The sequence below is a fragment of the Jaculus jaculus genome, chromosome 9, assembly GCF_020740685.1.
Source record: "Jaculus jaculus isolate mJacJac1 chromosome 9, mJacJac1.mat.Y.cur, whole genome shotgun sequence".
In the NCBI taxonomy this organism is placed as follows: Eukaryota; Metazoa; Chordata; class Mammalia; order Rodentia; family Dipodidae; genus Jaculus; species Jaculus jaculus.
In genome coordinates, this window is record NC_059110.1 from 126273251 (window position 1) to 126286292 (window position 13042).

General features: G+C 50.0%; 1 protein-coding gene across 2 annotated transcripts in view; it reads left to right on the top strand.

The window, feature by feature from the left end:
- Slc39a11 (solute carrier family 39 member 11) overlaps positions 1-11715 on the top strand; it is a 408615-nt gene extending 396900 nt beyond the window's left edge. For both annotated transcript variants that reach the window (XM_045159412.1, XM_004655147.2), the window contains exons 8-10: positions 7165-7263; positions 8926-9084; positions 10143-11715. In XM_045159412.1, coding sequence (XP_045015347.1) covers positions 7165-7263; positions 8926-9084; positions 10143-10221 — 337 coding nt within the window. In that variant the 3' untranslated portion in view covers positions 10222-11715. The remainder of the gene's footprint in view (positions 1-7164; positions 7264-8925; positions 9085-10142) is intronic.
- Positions 11716-13042: the final 1327 nt, after the last annotated feature.

A 13042-nucleotide genomic window follows, 5' to 3' on the forward strand; every position in this document is an offset into this window, starting at 1 on the left:
ACATTACAGTCTTCCATCTTGAACGGGGCTTGACGATGTTCCAAAGCTGGATTTGGGGCCTTGGACCAGAGACCCAAGAGGCATAAAGATAGAGCTGTTAACCGGGCAGGGTGGCACACACCTTTAATCCCAGCATTCAGGAGGCAGAGGTAGGAGGATTGCCGTGAGTTCATGGCCACCCTGAGACTATATAGTGAGTTCCAGGTCAGCCTGGGCTAGATCAAGACCCTACCTCCAAAAACAAAAAAAAAAAAAAAAGAAGGACAAGTAAGAGAAGAAGAAGAAAGAGGAGGAGGAGGAGGAAGAAATGAAGCTGTTGAAACTGGTCTTACATCCAGAGACTCATCTCTCTCCCAGGTAGAGCAACGGTGAGGGGTGAGGGGTGCCCAGGGTCTTTTGAGGGCAAAAGGGACCTCACCTCCTGCCCTATGGGATGGTTCAGGGCTCAGAAAAGAAGAAAAGCAAGATGGACCAGCATGGCTGACTGCCTCATTCTGAAGCAAGAATTTCTATCTAGATAGCCTTTCTGAGCCAACTATTTTTCCTTCTGCCCTGTAGAAGTACAGCAGGGGCTGGGGCGGCCCCGTGGGTTTTGCGCTTGCATCCCGGGCGTGGAGACCAAGCTTGAGTCCCCAGAAGCCATGTGAGGATGCCAGGCCCCGGGTGCCGGGTGGTGCTTGCAGAACCTGCGTGTGGGATGTGGAGGCAGGCAGAGCCCCAAGGCTGAGGCTGTTTCCAGTCTGGCCAGGGAGGGATCTCATCTCTACAGAAGAAGGTGGATGGGGTTCCTGACACAAGAACGCGGGGACATGACATTGTCCTCGGGCTTCCACCCTGCACACACATGTACTTGCATGGATGTGCACACGCACATGCACATTTGCATATGCATTTAAAACAACTTAGGATAGATATGGGAACCTGGGACAGGGAGATGGGTTCAACGCCATCCTCCACCTCATTCCTGTCGAGACCGAATAAGCCGCGGTTGACCCCCAGCACAGTCCTTCACCCAGCAGAGGTGCCCCTGATTTAAGAGAAGAAGCCTGACCTCAGTGACTCAGGACAAACTCAAGAGTCACCCAGAGGCAGACCCCCGGGACGTTTTATCCGATGTGTGCACATGGCTGTGTATATATTTTGGGGGGGGGGCTGCACGTGCCACTGTGCACATGTGGAGGTCAGAGGACAACAGCAGGGAGTCTGTCCTCTCCTCCCACCTTGCTTGAGACGAGATCCCCCTTGGTTCTTTCAGACTTCCCATGCGCTGTTTTCGCTTCTCCTGGCTCCATCTCCCATTGCCATAGGCGCGTTGGGAGCACAGAGGCACGCGCCACTTTGCATCCGGCTTTATGAGGGTGCTGGGAAATTGAATTCGGGCCAGCTTGCTTGCAAGCGAGTACCTTTCATGAGACTGAAGCACTACCCACTGGGCTATCGAGGCACCTGCAGGTGCCTCTTAGTGGGAGACATCTCCCGAGCCTCTCATGAGCATTCCTACAACTAGAAAGCAGAGCTGAGTAGCAAAACTCCCACTCGTGGGCTGGAACGATAGCTAAGCAGTTAAGCACTTGCCTGTGAAGCCTAAGGACCCCAGTTCAAGGCTCAATTCCCCAGGCCCTGGTGCGCCGATTCTCCGCCCCCCCCCCCCACCTCTTTCTCTCTCTGTGTTGCTTTCAACTAAATTAAAAAAAAAAAAAAAACAACTCCCACTCGTCCTGTCACTTCCTGCTCCCTTCCAGAAGCACTCAGGTTTCCCCTTTATGCCAGGAAGATACCGCAGCATCTCCTGGGTGCTGAGCTCTGTGGGGACAGAGCCTGGGCGTGGCCAGAGAAAGGGTATCATCCCCAAAGAAACAAGGGTCATGTGCCCTGGGAGATTGTGTGTGGCTCAAACAGACAAACAGGATGCAGGCAGCCCAGTATCAGAAGGACCTTCACACTGCCCCGTGGATCTCATCAAAATCTTGTGCGTGATGTCAAATGTCTCCTGAGAGAGATGGCTCACTGGTTGAAAGTACTTGCTAGCAAAGCCTGATGGCCTGGGTTCAATTCCCAAATGTACTAAGTGGCGCATGCACCTTGAGTTTGTTTGCAGTGGCAAGAGGTCCTCATGTGCCTACTTCCTCCCTCTTTCTCTCATTCTCTCCCTCTCTCTCCTTGTAAATAAACACAATAAAAACATAAATAATTAAAATATCTCCTGGAACTACCATGAGCAGGTGCTCAGGATCTGATTGGAATTCGGGCACCTGGGCTCATGCAGGACAGCAGGTGGTCCTGTCTGCAGAAGGGCTTTGCAAGAAGTGAGTGTGGCTTCAGGTTAGGGGAATCCTCAGCCTCACCAGGAAAAAGCACCCATGAGTTTCTGTACGAAGCCCGAGTCGTGTTGTCTTCTCTCTGATCTCTCATCTCAGAGGGACATCCAGTGATCACCTCAGAAACCTTGCAAAGTAGGAGGAGAGGAAGGACTGGGCTTTGAATTTTACAGCTGGGCACGTGGAAGGCAGCATAGCTAAACCAGTATTATAGTCACCCCTCCATTGTCCCAGCACCCCTCAAAAGTCGCAGTCCAAAGTTTCATCCGAGACTCTTGGCAAATTGTGTCAGTTATAAGCTACTCTAACAATAAAGCACTAACAAAACAAGTTATTGTCTCCCGAGATACAATACTAGACTGGGGAAGGGGAGACACTTCTATTCCAACACACAGAAATGGGGATGGGAATAGAGGGTGGGAATCCATCCAAGGCAAGACTGAAACCAAGATACTAAAGCCTGAGGCTGCAAGCGTGGCATTCAGTGGACACCCCGTTGGGGAATGGGCCCCCAAGGCTACTGCAGTCCCAATCCTATGTCTTAGATGCACTGCATGGCAGCTCTGAACGGTGGCTTTGAGACCAGCATGGCCTTTGCTGACAGCTCTATCTCTCCATGACTCCACTTCCATGGCTGCACTGGGTCTTCTCCCAGTGAACAGCCTCTGCAGATAGCTTCTATCTGCCCTCCCAGGCTTTCATTTGAAAATTTGGTGGAAGCTTCCCTGTATCCAGAATTTGGACAGAGGAAATGTGACTGCCCCAAACTTCAATGACTTCACGCGTGGCTGTGAGGATCCAAGCAGGGTCTATGTAGATTAGAGTCCATACAAGTTCTGTGTCTCCTTCCTGCCAGATCTTCGTTTCTGCAGCCGCTGAACTATGAGGGTGGAGTGAGCAAACTGTGGCCCACAGGCCTCATCCTGCCCACCACCTGTTCTTGTAAATAAAATTGGACTGGAACACAGCCACACTCATTTGTTTACATACTGTCTGTGGCTGCCTTCCCACTATAATGGTAGAGCCGAGTTGTAACTAAGACTCAATTGCCCATAAAACCTAAAGCATTTATTGTCTAGGCCTTTATAGAAGTTTGCTGTCCCTTAGCCTGTGGGGCAGGGTTAAAGCATGTCTGAGCCCCCTGGAGAACATGGGCAGGGATTTGGTGTACTTGCTGAGGGACCAGAATGTAATGAAAACTGGAGCCCTTGCTGGGCATGCCCTGGGGCAGTAGGGTAGGAGTGTCTTGTCAGTTCCCTCAGTTTTAGAAAAGGCCTTCCCTGCAGGTTGGGGAGATGGCTCAGTGTACCTGGTAGCATAAAACGTCACACCATTCCCCATCTAAAGTAAGAAATGACAGCCATGCAGGCGCCGTCACGCCTTGTTCAGGCCGATGTCGAGTCCTCTGCATCCTGACATGGAGACCCTTGCGCATCCGTGTCCGCTGCTGCCCCTTCCCACTACCCAGGAGATGGAGTCAGCCTAGGTGTCTATCAGCTGGTGATTGGATGATGAAAATGCGGTACAAATACAATGAGGCTCTGCACGGCTCTAAAGAAAAATGGAGTTATTAAATTTGCAGGTAATAGGTGAAATAAGAAACCCAAGCCCAGAGAGACAAAAATCACATGTCTTCTCTCATATATGGATTCTAACTTTTAACATTTGTACGTATGTAAATAAGGGGATGTAAGGCTGAGGATGGGCTATGGTTCCAGCTTTGAGGCCACAATGCGTCCTGTGGACCTGTCTAGCCAGGGTACAGTCTTGTCCAAAGGAGAGAGTCTTAAACTTTCTGTTGCCCTCAGAATAGGCTGTTTCCTTCCTGCCACGTCTCTGATTTCTCTGCCAGTTGGCATGGAGTCATTTTACAATGCACACCACAAGGGTTCTTCACGCATATGCATTGTGGGTTATAATCACATGCCTGCCGCATCACCCATGCTGAATCATGCATGTCCATCTCCTTCTGATTCTCCTTCATTATGTTCTAATCCCTGGCTTGTGCACAAAGCAGGCTTTCAAAAATGGGCACTTAGCCAGGTGTGGTGGTGCACTTTTAATCCCAGCACTTGGGAGGCAGAGGTAGGAGGATCGCTGTGAGTTCGAGGCCACCCTGAGACTACATAGTGAATCCCAGGTCAGCCTGAACTAGAGTGAGACCCTACCTCAGGGAGGGGACACTTAAGCCAGAGAGATGGATCAGCGGCTAAAGTGATTATTACCCAGACATGTGGACCTGAGCTCAGATCCCAGGTACCCATGAAAAATTCTAGGCATGGTGGCACACACTTGGTTTTTTATTTTATTTTATTTTATTTTTATTTATTTTATATACTATAACAGGTTATCCCCTTGCCTCCACTCCCATTTCACTGGAGGCCCTCCTCAGTGGGGTCATGGTATTCACTGTGGGGACAGGAAGGCCTCAATCTCTGTGGGGTGGAGGAGAAACTGGGCCTCAGGGTATTCCTACCCCCTCTGTGGCTCTTACAACCTTTCCACCCCCTTCTTCCACAAGGTTCCCTGAGCTATGGCAGGCCTGTTAACAGTCTGATTTAGTGTTCAGTTCTCTAGCTTCTGGGTTACTGCTTTGATGGGTGTTTGATTAACCACAGTGTCTGTCACTATTCCCCTGGAACAGGTTATCAGGCCAGCAGTAAGAGCAATATTCATGTTGCAGCTTCCTCTGCAATTTTCCTGGGCCCCAGCAGATGGGAGAGAGGTGGCATGTCTCCCAGTGGGCAGTCAGCTATCTTGTCATATTGATGGATCTTGGATCTCCTCCATTTTCTCTGCCGTCTGTAAATGAAAACAGTTTCTTCAACCAAGAGTGACAACAGCTTGGGTTAAAAGGAATATGCATAGTTATTTGAGAGACTTTTTGGTGTGCAAGCCCACTGTTCTTCTCCAGAGAGCAGTGGGGCCTTCGCTCTGAAGTCTGCGAGTTTCCTGACCAGGGGGATCTGACTTAGATCTGACTTAGTTTCTAGGACCAGGTATGAGTTCTCTCCCCTGACTGGGCCTCATGTCCAATTAAAGAATCATAGGTTACATGCACAAAGGCTGTATGCCACTGTTGCACAAGTGTGTGCTCCTTGTCAGACTGGTTGACTTTGTAGTCTGCAGGGTCCCAAACTTATTCATGCTGCTGGTGACTGTTGTCCCCCATCAGTGCTTTCCAGGGCTATAAGGGCTAGCCAGGATGGAGCTGGCCTCCCTCTCAGTTCTAGCATGCTATTCAATTCTGATGTCCTGTCACTGAAGCCTGTGTATCTTCAGCAATAGGACTTATCTTTTAGGTCTGACAGGTAATCAAGTGTCTTGGCAATGGCCTAAATTATTTTGGGGACCTCATTGGTCTCCCTGGACAACAGCTGGCCATGGGGTTGGGAGCCTATGGCTTTAAGGTTAAGCTTTTCCCACCTTCTACAGGGTGATTATGTTGCTAGCCAGAAGGAGGGTTTCTTGATTCTCTCTTTTTTTAATATGTTTTTGTTTATTTTTCATTTATTTATATGAGAGCAACAGACAGAGAGAGAGGCAGAGAGAGAGAGAGAGAATGGGTGTGTCAGGGCCTCCAGCCACTGCAGACAAACTCCAGACACATGCGTCCCTTTGTGCATCTGGCTAACGTGGGTCCTGGGGAATTGAGCCTTGAACCAGGGTCCTTAGGCTTCACAGGCAAGCGCTTAACCGCTAAGCCAACTCCCCAGCCCCAGAAGGAGGGTTTCTATGGAACTGAGTCATGCTACCTTAACTTTTATGTAATTCCCGCCCCGCCCTCCCCACTCCTAACCCTCCAGGACCCCCCCCCACCCCTATATTTTGTCCCTCCCTTAGCCTCTCCTCTCTCCCTGTTTCTTCTCTGTTCGGGTCTCACTCTAGTTTTGTGCCCATACTCCTGATGCTTACCACCACTTACCCTCATCTCCAGTTGGTCCCAGTTAGGAACTGCGAGTGAGAGAGAACGTGTGGCGTTTGTCTCTCTGGGTGGCACGCCCTTGTAGTGCCAGCTCCGGGGGGGGGGGGGCACAGAGATGAGCAGAGCTGGCTGGCTAGCTCAGCTGAACTGTTGAGCTCCAGGTTCCGAGAGAGAATCTGTCCCAAAACTAAGACAGAAAACAACAGAGCAAAACACCTGATGTCATACTGTGGCCTCTGCACATAGATGAACACACATACATTAAAAAATAAAAATGAAAAGGCAGGCCCTGGCCAGCTGACCTGGGAGAGAGTGGGGAGGTCACATGACTATCTCTGGACACAGGAAAATGCAGTCATGGTGCCCGGCGTCCACGGGAAATCCGAGCTGGGAGCCAGATCTCTGTCGTCTTTAGATTCTGTGTTCGGAGTTCCTTGTCCTGTTTCTGAAGTTGTTTCAGGGGAAAAAAGTGACGCGCCCATGTCTGCGCTCTGGGAAGTGGAGATTCCAGTGCTCTGAGCACCTCGTGCTCCTTAGGCACTTCGTGGACAGGGCTAGGTTGTCGGGTGACACAGTGACCTTCCAGGTGGAGGCCATTGTCCACACACGATACCCAAGGTGCGGCGGCGTAGAAAGCATACTGCAGTTATGCAGCAGTGACAGAACTCAGGCCGGCCTCACCCCACGCCCTAGAGACAGAGCTCACCAGGGACCCCCGGCAAGGTGTTAGGAGGAGGATCCACGTCACTCACTCCTGTAACTCCCCTACAGGTAGGTCTTAACACTCCTCCTCGCTCTACCTATCACAGCCCCCATCTGGCTCCAGGATACCCAAGGAAGACATTGGGCCTTAGCCTGGGGCCCTGCCTAGGGATTCGCAGTGCCAGACAAGAACCTTCATGCACCTTCTCGGTTTTTCAGGAATCTGGCAATTGGAATAGGGATCCAGAACTTCCCAGAGGGCCTTGCTGTCAGCCTCCCCCTGCGTGGGGCAGGCTTCTCCACCTGGCGAGCGTTCTGGTGAGTATACCAGCGTGGAGTCAGAGGAGGGGCATGGGGCACGTGACCTGCTCATTGCGCAGGCTCCCGTTGGGAGCCGGTGAGAGTGAGGATGTCTATCAGCATCCAGGTCACGAGGTGAACCCTTTTTCACTCGGGAAGGCCACGGGCAGAGCTGCTCAGGTCTGAGGTCTACACTGGGGGTCAGCAAGCAGTAACTCTCTAGAGAATTCCACAGCACAATCGGGGTCTCTCCCCTTCCCTGCACAGACGCTTCTGCCCCTGGCCGGGAAGAATAGGGAGGGTTTGGGTGTTCACAATCCCCATAAATTGCCCTCCCATCGGGGAGGCTTGGCAGGGAGGACATCCCTCACCCCCATTTTATAGACGGAAGGACGGAGGCTCAGAGGCTGTATATCTTGCAAAACACCTACCGCTAGGAAGGAGCCCTAACTCGTTGCGCATTGACAGTGTATGTGTGGATGTGGCTTGCGCTTGTGGGGCCCGGGCCCTGGCTTCTCTTTTACCCCTGACACTCTCGACGTCCACGTGAGCTGCTCTTCCAATCACAGCTCACTTGATTCTAGGCATCAACGATGCATTCTGTCCAGCTCAAATGAAGGAATTCCTTAAACTCTCACCTTAGTCCAAGATGAGGGCACAGTGAAGGTGGAAAACAAGTGTCTTCTCTGTACACACCTGGCCAGGTAGGCCCTCCTCTGCTGCAGGAAGCGGTAGGTATATTTACAGCCTGAGCCTCCAAACCTGCCAACTACAGCTGTCCTCGGAATGCGCAGACCACTCCTAATCAGTGTCCCGTCACTTACGTAGACAGGGAGGATACATGGGTAGGCAGCACACCCCCAGCCATGCAGTGAACGTCACCCATCCTTAGAAAGGACGCACACTGCGGCAGAGGCGCGTCGTGAGAAGCGCGTCCAGTAAGTGAAGCCAGCCCGAGAGGAGCGCACAGTAGCTGACCCTGCCCGTATGAAAGACCCAGAAGCCATAACTAGGTAGAGGAAGGGGAAAGAGAGAGGGGAAGAGACAGGACGTGGCTGCTAATGTGTGTGGCTGGAGTTTCCTTCCGGGGTGACGAAAATATTCTGGAATTAGTGGTGATATCTGCCTAGCTTTCTGAAGTGACTAACAACCACTGAATGTGCTACCTATTATCTATTTATATTATATTATATTATATTATATTATATTATATTATATTATATTATATTATATTATATTATATTTGGGTATGTCACGTGGCATCCACATTAAACTCTAGTCATAACATTATTTTATTTATTTGTTTTTATTTATTTATTTGACAGAAAAAGGGGGGGAGAGAATGGGCACACCAGGGCCTCTAGCCACTTGCAAACAAACTCCAGACACATACGCCCCCTTGTGCATCTGGCTAACATGGGTCCTGGGAAATCAAACCTAGGTCCTTTGGCTTTGCAGGCAAACGCCTTAACCACTAAGCCATCCCTCCAACCCCGTATCATTACTTTTGAAAGGCAATGTAGGAAACTCAAAGCTCTAGGGAAGAGGAAGTGAGAGTCTACTGTGCATGTTTCGGTGTGGGGGCCACGCAGTACACATCTGTCTTCTGAGGTTGGACCCACAGGTGGCCTGTGTGCTTGGCTGTCCCTGCACTGGTCCACGTCTCTGTTTCTCCCTCAGGTACGGCCAGCTGAGCGGCATGGTGGAGCCCCTGGCTGGGGTCTTTGGTGCCTTTGCTGTGGTGCTGGCTGAGCCCATCCTGCCGTACGCACTCGCCTTCGCCGCTGGCGCCATGGTCTACGTGGTCATGGACGACATCATTCCCGAAGCCCAGATCAGGTGGGAGAGCTTGCCTGGCCCAGGACCCGCGCTGCAGAGCAGCCCTTTCTTCCTCTGCTGATTTCAAAGTTCACCCAGCCCCTCCCCACCACCATCCCAGCCTCTGTGCTTTCTAACACTGAAAGGGAGAGGAGAACGGTGTTATCATGGAGCCACCTAAACAGGAGTCCTAGGCTCCTTGGTGGAGGAGGAGACACCCGTTTTTGTACATTCTTCTCTCTCTAGATTTTCTTCCAGGCTGGAATGAGGAGAGCAGTGGGCTCCAAGACATCAACTGCAGCAATGCATGTCACACCGCTTTGCTGTGGGCCCGGTGGGGGGTGGCAGGTGGGGGAAAGAGCCTTGCTTTGTTTGATTCTGGCTTGTGTCTGTGTGTGTGTGTGTGTGTGTGTGTGTGTGTGTGTGTGTGTGTGCATGCACATGACCATGTGTGCAGGTTCATGAGTATGGGAGGCCATGTTTATGTGTGTGCCTGTGTGTGTGGAGACCCGGGCACAAACTGGAGTATTGTTCCTCGGGTGCTGTCAGCCTTCTGTTAGGCAGTGTCTAACTTGACAGGTAGGATAGAATGGCAGCCAGTGAGCCCCGGGGCTTTTTAACATGGGTTCTAGAGATCATATCTTAGGTCCTCATGCTTGCACAGCAAGCATTTTTCCTATTGAGCTATGTCCCTCAAAGCAGAGTAATTTTGAAGCTAGTTGATCAGGTCAGATTAAATTTAACTAAATTTAAGAAGCATATCACCATTTGAATTATCTTCCTTTATCATTTTAATTGTCCAAGCATGGGCTCTAAAGCCCTAGGCAAATTACTTCTCTATGCCTCAGTTGGCCTTTCCTCCCAACCAGGAGAATGGGGCATGACAGTGACCTTCTGAGGTCACTGGGCTTACATGAGGCAGTGCATTCACCCAAGGTATGGTAAACCCCGTCCATGTTGTCACCATGACTAGCATGCTTTCTGTGGGAGCTGGACGCAGCAGAGAAGCTGTCAGTCTAGACATATGGTTGCAGGAAGTGTTAAGAGGATCTTACTGTCTTTCTCCCCTTCCCTCCTAGCGGCAATGGGAAGCTGGCATCCTGGGCCTCTATCTTGGGATTCGTGGTAATGATGTCACTGGATGTGGGCCTCGGCTAGCTCTGACACTGCAGACACAGGACGGAAAGCACCTGGCTTCGGCGGGACCACGAACCTTGTTCCTTTCCCCCTCCGCCTCTTCACCTGGATCAGCTCTGATCTCACTGTGACTGCTTTTACTATTGGCTTTTGAGGGACATGTTGGTTTTCTCTGGAATCTTGAAGTGTCATAGAACTATAGATTTTTTAAAATTTTGTCCACTGAGTGTGATCTTTCTCCATAGAGATGGTCAAGGCCACCTCTTCCTTCCCCTCCTCATTCTCCATCACTAGACTCAATGGTGACTCCTGGAGGTCACCCCCAGTAGCATGTCCCCAGGAGAAAAGTCCTGGGCATGTTAGCCTGGGGTCTTGGAGCTAGCAGATAGCCAGAGCTCTTCTCCTTTGCTGTTGACCTGCTGACCTTCTAGAATGCTAGGACAGAAGTGTCAGGAACACAACTCATTCTCCAAATCTGAGCCAGCTCGAAGAGTCATATGAGGCCCATAGGAGAAGGACCACACTCAAAGGGAAGGAGGCCAGCTAGTCTCTCTTCATTCTAAGGCAAAGGTTGGCATGATTGATGCTGAGTGGATTGGGGAATTAGTATGACCATGAGCGTACCTCACAACTGGTGAAAAGAAGGCAGAATGTGACTTTGAATAAGAGGTCTCTCTAGGGTACAGCAGTCATCAGCATTCCTGAATCTTCTACCTATTGATTTTTGATGACCTTATAGTCTTTGTTTCTCTAAGAGACTTAGGAATGCCAGCAAATTACTAAAACTCCAACTCTTCGTTTCCTAATGGAGGGAGCTCTTAAGTTAGCTCTAGTGAAAGATGACAGTTGGAGTATGGATAAGGCACCATTCCTACTGGCCACTTGGCAACTTATAACTCACAACCAAGAATGCTTGAGCTTCCACAGGCTTCACTGGAGTCTGGCCAGAGGGCTTAGGGCAGGAGAAGTTATTTTTACAGTTCATTTCAAAGTACATTTTAGCCAAGCTAACATTCTGAAATGGCCCTAAAACATGGCTGAAACTAGACAAAAAGCTAACCCCATCCATCCTGCACATAGACCCTCCAACTGGTTGTTGATAAAGGCCTGCATCCTCCATGGTCTGGGAAGCATGTGAGACTTGGAGCAGATGTGGCCCAAGAGGCAGGCTCCAGGCATTGTGTTATCAGTACCCACCGTGTTATGTTTACACATTCCGTCTCTTCCGAGGGAGGATCTGCAAGTCTGCTCTGTGAATGTTCTCAGGTCCCCAGGGCCAACCTCAGCTGGGTGTACGCATGTTCTCCCGAAGCACTGAAGATCAAGTTGAAGACACAGCTGAAGATTAAATTCATTGAGATTAGCTGGTTGGTGATGAGTGTATGTTTTTTTTTTTTCTTTTATGTCTCTGTATGTAGTTCTAATAATGCAAATTGCTGTTCTTTCTGCTGGGTAAGACCTCATGACTGTGATTCATGTCAATAAAGGGAATGCCATTGTGGATGACCTGCATTATGTCTAGTCTTCCTGTGAGCTGTTTCTGTCCAAGGGTGGTAGTACCCAGCCCTTCACAACACCAACAGGAGTGAAGAAGAAGTTCCTACCAGAACCTTGATCAGATTCTTCCAACATCAGCTTGCTGAAACAGGAAAGGAAGCTGATGGATGACTACCAAGGAGCTCACAGGATCTAGAGGACAATAGCCTTGGAAATGGGTTGAATTCAAGAAAGCACGAGCTCTGAGACCATAGCGCAGTCACCCCTGAAGAACAGTCCCATTTAGATGCCATGGCCCACAGTGCTGGTGCCTAGACATCGGGCAGACCCCTCTACTGAAATTCTTGCCCCCTGATGCCACCAACAGTATCGCGGTCTTGGCGAGGAGACATTGTTGTCCTTTCCATAGTGGAAAATGGCCTAAAGTCATCAATCTGTGACTAAGCACTTCATGATGTCCCTGGCTTGTCATCAGTTGTCAGAGTCACCAGTTATACCATCTGCTCTCAGACAGTTCTGTATGGATGGCAGAAAGCTCAGGTGGTGGATGAATGGTTGCATCTTTGCCAATATGGCTGGCTATGTTTGATTATACGAGTGTATCACCACACCGTACTAACTGTCTACCAAACATGTCCCATGTATCAGCAAAGAAGGACATGCCAGAGGAGGAAGCTGGCACTCACAGGATAGGGGGACTTGTTTATGGTGCCTCCCCCACAGTGGGGAACTTGAAGGAGTTACTTATTTTTTAACACTGGCACATCCTGGGAAGTGAAGCTGTATGTGTTTGTTTTGAACTGAAATGTCTCCTATAGCCTCATGTGCTCTGAATACTTGGTGCCCAGATGGTGACAGTTTAAGAAGGTTGTAGAGACTTGGTGGCCAGGGAGAGGGGGTCGGTGGATCCTTGCTGGAGGAGGTGTGCCACTGAAAGGGGACCTTGACGGTTATCAGTCCAGCCCACTGGGTGTTAAGAGCTAGCTTATTCAGACTCCTTGTTTCCTGCTGATAGGTGATAATGTGAGCTGGCCTCCTGTTCATTCCGCACTTTACCTCCACGATGACCCCACCCCGGTTCTCAAAATTAAAAGCAGAAATAAACTCTTTCCTCCTGTATGCTTCAGGTCAGGTGTTTTATCCCAGCAGAGAGAAGGCAGCTGCTTCAATGTGTCTCTCCTAACTTCTCTTCCCCAAGCCTTGCTATGTTTAACGTTCTTAACCATTTGACCCGTCCTTGTGTTATCACTCATAGACAGAGCTCTTTGCACCAAACTTTCCTCCTAGGAAAAGCAATTATGAACATGAGTGTTGAATGGTTTCTTCCTCGGAAAGTCTTCCCTTC